General features: G+C 45.5%; 1 protein-coding gene across 1 annotated transcript; it reads left to right on the forward strand.

Moving 5' to 3' along the window:
- Positions 1–400: 400 nt before the first annotated feature.
- On the forward strand, positions 401–13380 carry LOC310857142 (tyrosine-protein phosphatase non-receptor type 5-like; the record flags this gene model as incomplete). The annotated part of the gene is made up of 11 exons (XM_083762753.1): positions 401–724; positions 2145–2264; positions 3043–3344; positions 3573–3765; positions 4724–4808; positions 5537–5616; positions 6018–6155; positions 7046–7156; positions 9453–9613; positions 10490–10603; positions 12929–13380. The coding sequence occupies 11 exons, from the start codon at positions 401–403 to the stop codon at positions 13020–13022; spliced, it is 1722 nt and encodes a 573-aa protein (XP_083618879.1). The 3' UTR covers positions 13023–13380.

The raw sequence follows: 13380 nt of genomic DNA on the forward strand, positions 1-13380 counted from the left end.
GTTGATTTTGTGTATGTGATCTCGGCCTCATTGCACCCTCATTGCAAGAGTGAACTTCAGTGCTCTTTTCTAGAATATATACAAGTTTCAATCAATCCATCAAGGCCATTATTAACTGCAGGCTTGAAAAGTCAAATCTGGCAGAGTTTCCTTGCCGCCTGGAGGCAAGGATCTTTGGCTCTGTTCAGTTCAGCAGGTGTATTTCAGATGGTGGACAGACGTTAACATACCAGGTGAAATCATGCTGACACGACTGTAACCCATACTACTCCAAATCGGTCGGGCAGAAACCTCTTATCTCCATATTCTAACTTTCTGTGTTTTTGCAAAAGTGTCTTTTTCCGTGCACCCGACAGAGACGATATATAATACGGTCTGTGTACATGCCAAACAGGGGACCATGACCCGTCGACTGAGCAGCCGAACCGGTTCCCACACTGACGACTCCATCTTTCTGAGGCCCGATGAAGACCCCGTCTGGTTGGACGAGCCCATCGCAGACAGAACTGAGGGGGAACTAGGGACCCCTGAACCGGAAGGGGGGGCCCCTAGGAGGGCCCCTAGGAGAGCCCCTGGAGGCGGGGACGATGATGACGATGGCGAGGGCCTGAGAGACGGAGAGTTGCCGATGCCCCGCCAGACCGAGCTCTACTTCTTGAAGATGACCGCGCTGCTGGTGGAGCTGCACTGCTGGGGCGCTTTTTTCGCCGTGCAGCAGCTCATGGTAGGTCGCCACTATTAGAGCAGTGGTTCTCTCAAACAGACCCCCCTACATAATCATATTTGAACTGGGGAGTGGGGACCCCCCTACATAATCATATTTGAACTGGGGAGTGGGGACCCCCCTACATAATCATGTTTGAACTGGGGAGTGGGGACCCCCCTTCATAATCATGTTTGAACTGGGGAGTGGGGACCCCCCTACATAATCATATTTGAACTGGGGAGTGGGGACCCCCCTACATAATCATATTTGAACTGGGTAATGGGGACCCCCCTACATAATCATATTTGAACTGGGGAGTGGGGACCCCCCCTACATAATCATATTTGAACTGGGGAGTGGAGACCCCCCTACATAATCATATTTGAACTGGGGAGTGGGGACCCCCCTACATAATCACATTTGAACTGGGTAATGGGGACCCCCCTACATAATCACATTTGAACTGGGTAATGGGGACCCCCCTACATAATCATATTTGAACTGGGTAATGGGGACCCCCCTACATAATCATATTTGAACTGGGTAATGGGGACCCCCCTACATAATCATATTTGAACTGGGTAATGGGGACCCCCCTACATAATCACATTTGAACTGGGGAGTGGGGACCCCCCTACATAATCATATTTGAACTGGGTAATGGGGACCCCCCTACATAATCATATTTGAACTGGGGAGTGCAGGGGACCCCCCTACATAATCATATTTGAACTGGGTAATGGGGACCCCCCTACATAATCATATTTGAACTGGGGAGTGGGGACCCCCCTACATAATCATATTTGAACTGGGTAATGGGGACCCCCCTACATAATCATATTTGAACTGGGGAGTGGGGACCCCCCTACATAATCACATTTGAACTGGGTAATGGGGACCCCCCTACATAATCACATTTGAACTGGGTAATGGGGACCCCCCTACATAATCATATTTGAACTGGGTAATGTGGACCCCCCTACATAATCACATTTGAACTGGGGAGTGGGGACCCCCCTACATAATCATATTTGAACTGGGGAATGGGGACCCCCCTACATAATCACATTTGAACTGGGGAGTGGGGACCCCCCTACAATACATAATCATATTTGAATTGGGTACCCCCAACCCTGACAAACACTTGGGGCTATACCTTGCGCCACCCCTTACCCCCTTTGCCTAAACTTAATTGCCATTTTTTTACTATTTTGAAAAACCTTTTAAAATAGTTTAGCCGATGTACAAGCCGGTGTACTTTTGGTGCAATGGTCTTCATTTCTTGTCTTTATTTCTTTCTTTCTTTTTTAAGGTATTAATGTGTGTGTGTGTGTGTGTGTGTGTGTGTGTGTGTGTGTGTGTGTGTGTGTGTGTGTGTGTGTGTGTGTGGATGTGTGTGTGTGTGTGTGTGTGTGTGTGTGTGTCCTGTCTTCTGCAGGGCTACTGGCTGTATTTCTTTATGTTGGGATTCGGACCCCTGTCCTCCATGTATAAGACCCTACAGGTCATTGACTTCTACATGGCCTTCCTCATGTCCGGCAACCCCCTGCTGGGAGATGTGAGTATCACAGTACAGCGCAAGCGCCTTTTTGAAAGTAGCCTATAAAAAATAAACATTTATAACGAGTGCTACTCGTGTTACCATAACGTCTGTTGGACTCTCTGTGCTTTGGTCTGAAACTCTCTCTCTCTCTCTCTCTCTCTCTCTCTCTCTCTCTCTCTCTCTCTCTCTCTCTCTCTCTCTCTCTCTCCGCTCTCTCTCTCTCTCTCTCTCTCTCTCTCTCTCTCTCTCTCTCTCTCTCTCTCAGACCCTGATGCTGATGAGGGAGACGTTCGACTGCAAAAAGCACCGTTGGATCATTGACTCCACTGGATGTGTTGGCATTGCCATCTTTGTGATCATGGTAAAAACCTTCCCCACTATGGTCTAAATTGCTCACATTCAGATGACACTGTTATTTCAAGCATACAGTATGATGTCGTACAGTAGCATTGTGATGCTATGCTTATAGCGGGCAGGACAGTGCTGTGAAGTACAGTGCAGGGTTTCCCTTAAGGTTTATTTAACCTGACAGCACTAGAACTGACCTACTGTACTATTGTAGTGTAGAGCACCCTGCGGCCGTGCACTAGAACTGACCTACTATTGTAGTGTAGAGCACTGTTCCTGAAAAATTAACATTTTGGAGTTAGGTGGTTTCTTCCCGACAGCAGAGATATACTGTATGGTACTAGCTAGTAATAATTAACATCATCAAAATCAAACCCAATACATTAACTTGTGAAACAAAACATAAAGTAGACATAATAATCATTAAAGTGGTTCTCCTCCTCAGACCGTGCACCTGGTGTGTAAGTACTACTACAACTACATGTGGTGGGCGTCGGCCTCGGCAGCAGCGAGCGAGTCTCGGGACAGCGGCGGGAACGACAACAACAACAGGAGACAGTCTGTGAGCCGCCAGCCGTCCTTCACGCTGTCCGAGTGGACGGACGCCCAGGAGGACCTGCTTGCCTCGGAGTCCGAGCCCCAGACCCCCCAGGGGTTCGACCCGCAGGGCGCCGGCCCCCCGGACGCCTGCAGGACCGAGGGGGACGGCGACACCCTCACCGTCACACCCGTGGGACTGCAGGAGAGGTACAGCAGACAGACAGACAATTAGGTCAGACAATTAGGTCTACATATATTTTTGGGGGTCCTTGACATGAAAATGTTTGACGACTGACATAGAAACATGGGTATTTCAGAAAACTGTCAGGATTTAGAAGGCATTTGTAGAATCGTCCTCAGGTCTAAATGGGTTTTAAATGCAGTCCATTTACCATATCGTTCACCACTTACTCCATGATGCACCCACGCATGCAGGAGGGGCTCCAACGTGTCCCTGACCCTGGACATGTGCACCCCGGGCTGCACGGAGCCCTACGGCTACGGGGCCCAGCTGTCTCCCAGGGACCAGTCTGCCAAGGAGTACCTGAGGGAGGGGACGCACACGCTGACCCCTGACCTGCTCCACACACGAGCTCTGGAGGACCAGGCTCTGCAGGCTGAGTTCTATGTGAGTGAAGGAGCCTGCTAGCAGCTAATAATACCCACCTACACAACCTATACATGCGCACGCACACACAGGTTTGCATTGTTATACTTGTGAGGACAATTTTAGGTTGCCAATTTTATATGAATGCCATTGTAACCAATTTCTTGAATTTTTTTAAGCAGAACTGTAGCTGGAAACCTAAACTTCCTCCTAAACCTCTAAATAATCCCAAACCTGAATATATTCCTATATAATGTTAAGCCTAACCATAAACAACTGTTTCTCTTATGAGGACTCAAGAACAATGGTCCTCACAATGTGTATGGGCTCATTTGGACCTCACCTACTGTATACTATATACAAGTACACACACACACACACACACACACACGCACACGCACACACACACACACACGCACAACCGTAGGCACATACAAAACAAAACAAAACAACAACAAATAACAATGGAAGAAATCCATGCCAACATGAAGCCAAGTGGAACTGTGCCCACTCTACTCCCGTAAGCCTCAGCTCTCTGTCTGTCAGTGGGCGAACCGAGGATGCTTGAGCACTAATTTGCATACCCCAAAATCCCATGGAGGATTCCATTGTCTGCCAGAGAACACACCTTCTGTCTGTACTCTCAAGTTCATCGCATGCAATCTGCAAACGTAAAAACATGGTTTAGATTGGTGGACAAAGTATTCAACCTCAGTACTTGAAAGTATAGATAGTTAGTGTAGATAGATCAAGTATTACTAAGTGAAACTGTCAATATGGTATGGTCACTAAGCTAGAAAGCACAGTAGGTGTTCTGGCCATTTTCTTCACTATCAGAAAGCTATTTCATCTTCATCTATTTACATAGAATGCCAGCTGAGGACCACTGTAGCTCATGCCCTGACATGTCCTGTTGGTCTCTCAGACAGAGAGGTTTACACGTTTAGTTTAAAATCATCGTTCTCTGTGCACTTGGCAGGAAACTCCCATGAACTTTGTGGACCCGAAGGAGTACAACTTCCCCGGACTGGTGAGAAAGAACCGCTACAAAACCATTCTACCCAGTAAGTATAGAAACTACAAAACCATATACGCAGTACGTATAGAAATTACAAAACCATTCTACCCAGTAAGTATAGAAACTTCAAAACCATTCTACCCAGTACGTATAGAAATTACAAAACCATTCTACCCAGTAAGTATAGCAACTACAAAACCATTCTACCCAGTACATATAGAAATTACAAAACCATTCTACCCAGTAAGTATAGCAACTACAAAACCATTCTACCCACAATAAAGTACATGCAGTTTCTTCAGTCAAGTGGACTATTTTCAAGTTTTGTCCGTCCTTTTACATCTGTATAGAGTGCTAAAGTCTTGACGTCACTCGCTCATCCCCTGGAGAATAACATTGGGTCATCTTAAAATTGTCGCATATAAGAATTGTGGTCCAAAAATAAACAAACTCTATCAAGGGCACAAACTCTGGCTCTGCGATATTGTTGGGGAGGTGTCTCTGTTGATACAGTCTGTTTCTATAGCGAAAAATTTACTAATTCGGCAGCGGTAACATTATAGCATTTTCTCGCAGTCAGTTGATTCTTCATATCCATTTGATTGAAACGGTCGGTATGATTTGCTTATTTTTCAAATACAGTTCTTATATGAGGCGATCTAAAATCCCCCTATGGGGATTATATTACAAACCCATGCAATAGCGCCCTCTAGCAATATTGGCGTCAGACTTTGGTGCTCTTCAGCTATTTCAGCTCAAGGTGTTTGTTTTCAGACACCCATAGCAGAGTGATCCTGAAGTCAGCTGATGAAGAGGACTTCCTCAATACTTACATCAATGCTAATTATTTAAAAGTAGGTCAAGTTTTTTTTTGCATATTATCATCTCTGTCGGGTGGAAACCAAATAGGCTACAGTATGTCCAAGACTGTTATAATATTACTTTTAAGGATTCAAGTTCAAAAATAGCAAAAGTAGCAGATCTGCAAGCTTGTGCTTTTGTGTGATGCCACCACAACCACAAAAAGTTCAAATATGGAGATAAGAGGTTTCTGCCCGACAGCAAACCATTTGACGGCAGGTTGTCATGTCAGACTCACTCATCACTCTCACCGCCTGTGGGCAGGAAGCGTGCATTGACAGTCTGTGTGTGTGTGTGTGTGTGTGTGTGTGTGTGTGCGTGCGTGCGTGCGTGCGTGCGTGCGTGCGTGCGTGCGTGCGTGCGTGCGTGCGTGTGTGTGTGTGCTCGTGTATAGGGATATGGAGATGAGGAGAAGGCATACATTGCCACCCAGGGCCCCACTGTCAACACAGTGGGAGATTTCTGGAGGATGGTGTGGCAAGAGAGATGTCCCATTATCGTCATGATCACCAACCTGGAGGAGAAGAATGAGGTATGGATCATGGATGGATGGATGGATGGATGGATGGATATATTTTGGATGAATGGATATATTTTGGACGAATGGATATATTTTGGATGAATGAATGAATGAATGGATATTGCGTGTGTGTGTGTGTGTGTGTGTGTGTGCGTGTGTGTGTGTGTGTGTGCGTGCGTGCGTGCGTGCGTGCGTGCGTGCGTGCGTGCGTGCGTGCGTGCGTGCGTGCGTGCGTGCGTGCGTGTGTGCGTGCGTGCGTGCGTGCATGCATGCGTGTGCACGTGCATGCGCATGAATTACTACACTTGTGAGGACCAACTGTCCCCACAAGTATAGTAAGATTCAGGTTGGGATTAGTGTTAAACATTAAGGTTTAGGAGTTGGAATTCACGTTAAACATGATTTATAGTATACTATGCATGCCAACTGCCAAGTGTCATCCTCCAAAAAATAGCTGATCTCTCATCTACATCTTGTAGATCTGCTTACTGCCAGAGTAAATAAATAAATAATTCAGCCTCAGCCGGCGATTTTTCGCTTTGCCTTTCAAGTCGTCACAGAATATTTATCTCCAGTACGATCGATCCCCTGATCGTTGATAAACACAGAGCGTTCTGCTTGAGGTACTTTTGCATATAGTGATCAAAAGTGAGTGAGTAGAGAGGTAGAGGCAGATATTGCCCCTTATATGTATATGTTTCATTTGTATGTATTGTCCTAATCTTATTTTTCATGTATATTTGTTTACACAAGGAAAATCATAAAATCAGCATTCCAAAATGTTGATGTTCTCTCAAGCATATAGTAATAGGCTCCAAACGTGTGTCTGTGCGTGTGTGTGTACTTGTGCGTGTACTTGTGCGTGTACTTGTGCATGTGTGTGTGCTTGTGTTTGCGTGTAGAAATGTGCTGAGTACTGGCCAGAGGACACTGTGACCCATGAGAGCATCCAGATCACCGTCGTCACGGTAACCCAGGAGGATGACTACAGCCTGAGGGTGTTCACCCTGAAGGTGAGACTGAAAACAATGAGAATAATACAACATTAAAGGCATACTATGCAACTATGTAACTTGTTTACATAACAAAACTATATATATATACTCAAATTCACTCTATTAATTTGTCCTATAGAGACTTCCAAAAATATTTATATCAATTATTTTAAGCCATAGAATCAAGGCCCATGAATCATGACCATAAAACCTTAGATTCTGTAAAAGAAAAAATAAATACAACTAAATAATAATAATAATAAGTTATAATGAGAATAAGGAGGTTTCTGTCCGACAGTCGATTAGAATGAAGCGAGAGAGAATCTCCAGAGCTTATTTCTGTCTATTGTGTTGGATTTGGGAGTTGTGAAGGAAAGACAAACACAAGCAACAGCAAGCCAACAATTAACAAGCTTTCATCTCCTCGTCCTACACATTATGTAATGATCCCCTGGCACTCTGCAGACCCAATGCAGGGGAGTGTTTACGCAATTATCATGCGTGGTTTTCTAAGTGGCACGGAGCCCACCAAAAGTGTGACCGTGGACCAGGCCTCCTCACAGAGCACGACCATGGACTGCTATCATATTATTATTACACCACTACACTACATTTACTTAAGTATTGTACAGTACTTTAAGGACCACTTTTCAACCCATGTTCATAATAGGTCCTCTCATAATCATGATAAAATGGCACCATTTATTTCTACTCAGTCTGTGTCTCATAAGAGGGCTGTGGGCAGTTCAATTTTTAGGCAAGATTTAATTTTTTACAAAAATGTTATTATCGTGAGAACGACGGCTTCCATTTTCGCATTGCAACTTTTCAGGAATAGAAAGCCTGCAGTTTCTATTAGCTTGGATTCCCCATCGATGATGTCAATGGTGGACGGGTTTCTGAAGCTCAGGCTCACAATGCTCAAGCTCACAATGCGACGACGCATTGTGAGCTTGTAGACAACTGTTTATGAAACTTGAAATGGGACATTCTGCATAATGAGTACTTTCTACTTTTTGTACATTAAAGCAAGTATTTCTATATTGCAGTATTAATACTTTTGCTTAAGTAAAACCCTTTTTCACTACTTTTTGCATTGCACTGATTAATAATAATACCCTACTTCAGTGGTTCCCAAACCTTTTCATGTCAAGGACCGCAAAATTGACACTAATTAGCCCACGGCCACGGACCCCCATTTGAAAAGATATGCCAGGGACCCCCATAAGAGAAGACTTTTACGGCTAGCAGTGATTCTCAACCCGTTTCATTTCAAGAAGCCTCAGTTTCAGTTTGACATGCATTAGTCTACGGACCCCCATTTAATGGCATTTCTTTCTCTGGGACCCCCAATTTATATTGTAAAATCAATGTTACTGTAACTCTGAGAGCGTACAAATGGAATCAAATGGACCCGTTAGACGAAATGATAAATGGTGCATTCATATACAGTATACCGGCACCTTTAGCCTCAGGTCTAAAGATCATTTTATGAATTAAATATTGGATTAACTGTTGTACACCTCATTCAGTAAGTTGTTAGGTCTGGTTATGGTACAGTAGCCTACTCCTGGGTAAAAATAGCATATCTGGTTTAATAACCCCTCGCTCCTCTTAGCCACCTCCCTCATCTGCTGTTACTGTCACCACAGCAACACACTCCACCGTAGCAACTTGGATGCATACTGTGTACACAAGCAGCTGTATAGAATAAAATACACTGGAACACCTTTTTATTTTTTTTACATACAAGGTTTCCACCTGACAGTGACGATGTAATTCAACATAATTACAACCCCAAAAACAAGGGGATGATTTATGTTAAGAAAGAAATTATTCAAACGTTTCCTAACCTACTGCCCCCCCCCCCCCTCCCCCCAACAACATTTTTTTTAATATATACTGTATATAAAAAAGCTTGGTATCGGCATCGCACACGTGCATGCAGACCCACCCACTCCTGGCCAGGAAACTTCGCTTCTGGCTTTGCCACTGTTCGAAACATGTTTGATATATATTTCTTTTAAATGGCATAAAGTGACACGCTGTGAGCTTGTTGATCTGCTATCTTCTATTTTTGAATATCCCACATATAAATGGACCACATGTATCATAAATTGGTTAAGACGATTAAGTGGCTGTTACTGAACTGTGTGTGTGTGTGTGTGTGTGTGTGTGTGTGTGTGTGTGTGTGTGTGTGTGTGTGTGTGTGTGTGTGTGTGTGTGTGTGTGTGTGTGTCTGTCTGTGTGTGTGTGTGTGTGTGTGTGTGTCTGTGTGTGTGCATGCGTGCGTGTGTGCGTGTCCGTGTGTCAGTGTTCTGGGGAGGAGCGCAGCCTCAGACAGTACTGGTACACCTCCTGGCCTGATCAGAAGACCCCAGACAAAGCCCCGCCCCTGCTGGAGCTGGTGCAGGAAGTGGAGAGGGCCAGGGAGGACGCTCCGATCATCAGTGGCCCCACCATTGTCCACTGCAGGTGATGTTGTCCTTCACAAGCTGGGGGGAAGGACAGACCACTGTGGTCTGTCCTTCACGAGCTGGGGGGAAGGACAGACCACAGTGGTCTGTCCTTCACGAGCTGGGGGGAAGGACAGACCACAGTGGTCTGTTCTTGTAGATCTTGTAGATCTGCTATTTTCACTAGTTTGGGTCCCAGGACCATCGTTTCTCTTTTGGGTCTTGAGCTAAAAGGTTTGGGAACCGCTGTTTTAGATTACTGGTTCTCAACCTGTGGGCCAGGGACCGCTGGTGCAACCACGAGGGTATTGCAAGTGGACCCCCCAAAAATTGGCTTGTGTGTGGTAAAGCTATAAGGTGTCCTTGACTTTGTTCATCACACAGGCTGCTGACAGGCTGTGTGCATGCGTGTGTGTGCGTGTGTGCATGCGTGCGTGCGTGCGTGCGTGCGTGCGTGCGCGCGTGAATGTCACAATGATATCCCAAGGGACACTTTCACTCTAATATAATTACTGGGATCAATGCCAGTCAATGCATCCCAGCGGTTCTCAATGTGGGCTCAGGTCAGGGTACCACTGGGGTTCCACTGGGGTTACTGATCTGTAACTCTGAGTGCACAGTATGTTCCATTTGTACACTCTTATTTTATTTATTTTAATTTAACCTTTAACCCACATTGAGACTAAAGTATCTTACAAGAGGCATATAGATATTACACAGCTTTGCCAGAATGACAGATCCTGAGACAAGACAATACAAAATGACAACCATATAACATCCAGAAAACGCTATTTGTTTTTTCACCGTCTCTTTCTACCTAATTCAAATTCCCGCTCTGTGATTTCCCTCCTCCTCCTCCTCCTCCTCCTCCTCCTCCTCCCCCTCTCCCCTGCAGTGCTGGGATAGGCCGGACAGGCTGTTTCATTGCCACCTCTATCCTGTGCAAACAGCTGAGGTACGAGGGTGTGGTGGACATCCTGAAGACCACCTGCCAGCTCCGTCTGGACAGGTGAGAAACAACCATCACCGTCGTGATGTGAACCTCACATCAGGGTGGTGGTGAGGGGGGGAGGGGTAGAGGTTCTTCCTTGGCCTCCGGGGAAGTGTGCGACGTGCAAATATTATGTTTCGCCCCAATCTGTCCAGCCGTGTCTTGAGATCAGCTGCTCACAGGCAAACAGATAAACACACGGACGGGCAGGGGTGAAAACATAATCTCTCGCCTCCCGCTGAAGATGATATTGTTCAGTTTGTAAATACATCAAAGATGTGAATATAATGCATTTCTAATGGATGAAGCCTTGGCCTGGAAGAGAGGTCATCAGGTGGTCAACCCTCCTCAACCACTACACTCTCCATTTGGCGGGTCAGCAGTGATTGGCCAAGTCACTGCCCCTCTCCTCCAGGTTTCCAGCCACAGACGAATCCACGGAGGGGCGCCCCGAGCACAGTCATCACCGAGGTGCACCCAGCACCACGGGAAGGGCCACACCCGGCCAACAGGGAAGGAAGTGCAGCTGACCGCACCCCAGCAACTGCCGTACAACCCCCCCCCCCCCCCCCCTTATTGATGTTCTTAATAGCCATCATAGATCCATAACGATAAAATTTGTGACACACACTGAAAGGATTGACTTTCTTGATGTAACAATCTTCAAGGGCCCAAACTTTAACACAAATGGGAAACTAGACTTAAAAGTATTCTTTAAAGAAACAGACACCCACGCCCTATTACACAAAACGTCATTCCACCCGACACACTCTTACACAGGGATAGTCAAATCACAACTACTAAGATTCCATAGGATTTGCACGCAAAGTAGTGATTTCAAAATAGCTTGTAAAACACTATTTAAGGCACTCAGACTAAGGGGATACACTAGGACATTCCTCCGGAAAGCTCAAAGTACCTTCTTAGAAATAAGAGTGCGAGATCCAGGCCCTAAATTGGCCCTGATAACCAGTTATTCAACACAGAGCACACTAGCCAACAACAGAATAAAAAGGAATTTTGAGAACCGAACGGATGATCTTCTAAAAGATTATAAAATGATATCGGCATACAGAAAAAACAAAAACCTTAAAGATTATCTAGTACACAGCAAGCTAAAAGAAATCAACACACCAGCACGCGAGGGACCAGAATACTTCAAACCCAAACAATTAGTCAAAAATAGAACTACAAAACGCGTGTTAGAGATTAAACAACGAATAACAACCAGAACCAGCAACTGCATTTACTTAATCACATGTAACAAATGTGGTTTACAATATGTCGGAGAAACGGGTAAAACAATAGGTACAAGGATGGGACAACACAGATACAATATTAACAATGGAAAAAAGACAACCACAAGATTTGTGCAACATTTCATGGCTCATGGCATTGAAGCTCTAAAATGCGCTGGACTTCGACACAATCCCAACTGGACAGTAGGACAAAGACGTTTTAATGAAAAACAGTGGATTAAGAACCTCAACACGGATTTCCCTGGAGGCTTAAACATGCCTAAAATCAGATCTTGAACACAACAAAACCTAAACGCAGGATTAAACTGGAGAAATCTAAAAATGATTGGATCAGACTTCCTCCAGATACATGGCGAATGCATTTATTCCTTGCATTGTGCCTAAACATGTTGCGACTTGCGGTCGCAACATGTTTAGGCACAGTGCACTGAAGTTTTTTAATTCCCCCCCCCCCCCGCGTGGACCCACCCATTGTCCTTTCTCTCATGCCAGAAGTAACAGGAGGCTCTCTCTGTTCATCTGTGCGGTGCGCGTTCATCTGTGTGGTGCAATCTTGCGAGTGCTGCAACAGAGGTTGCTAACCCCTGTTGCCCTGTCAGTCTTTGGAGGTCAGCTGTCTCTCCAGCCTCACCGACCTTTCTCGGCTGCCATCCAGACTTTCTTGGAAGTCACTGGTTGCCCAGGGAGTTCAGTTTGTAAAAACATTAAAGATGCAAATATAATCCATTTCTAATGGATGAAGCCTTGGCCTGGAAGAGAGGTCATCAAGTGGTCTCCAATATTTATCCTGCATTGATATTAAATTATGTGTGTGTGTGTGTGTGTGTGTGTGTGTGTGTGTGTGTGTGTGTGTGTGTGTGTGTGTGTGTGTGTGTGTGTGTGTGTGTGTGTGTGTGTGTGTGTGTGTGTGTGTGTGTGTGAGGGTGTGTGTGTGTGTGTGTGTGTGTGTGAGGGTGTGTGTGTGTGTGTGTGTGTGTGTGTGTGTGTGTGTGTGTGTGTGTGTGTGTGTGTGTGTGTGTGTGTGTGTGTGTGTGTGTGTGTGTGTGTGTGTGTGTGTGTGTGTGTGTGTGTACACGTGTCACAGGGGTGGGATGATCCAGACGGGTGAGCAGTACCAGTTTGTGCACCACGTCCTCAGCCTGTACGAGAAGCAGCTGCACCACACGGCTGAGGAGTAGGAGGAGACAGAGCCACAGGCTCCACCCACACCGAGACACACCACTGTACACTATGATGGTAGACACACCTGTACACTATCACCATTGATGGTAGACACACCTGTACACTATCACCATTGATGGTAGACACACCTGTGCACTGTATAGTCTCACATAGTAGTCCACTTGCCAGAATGTGAATCCAGGCATGTTGAGTACACCAAAGGTAGAGTTAGAATTTCTAACATGGTGTACTCATTTCTAACTTAGAAATGTTGAGTATGGGTCCCCAGCATGTAGAAACTGCCGGATGCTAACTTGCATATGTTGAGCAATTTTCATAATTATCATAATATGTGACCATACCATCAACAACCTA

This window comes from Protomyctophum parallelum, assembly GCF_964188405.1.
Source record: "Protomyctophum parallelum genome assembly, chromosome: 4".
Taxonomy (NCBI): Eukaryota; Metazoa; Chordata; class Actinopteri; order Myctophiformes; family Myctophidae; genus Protomyctophum; species Protomyctophum parallelum.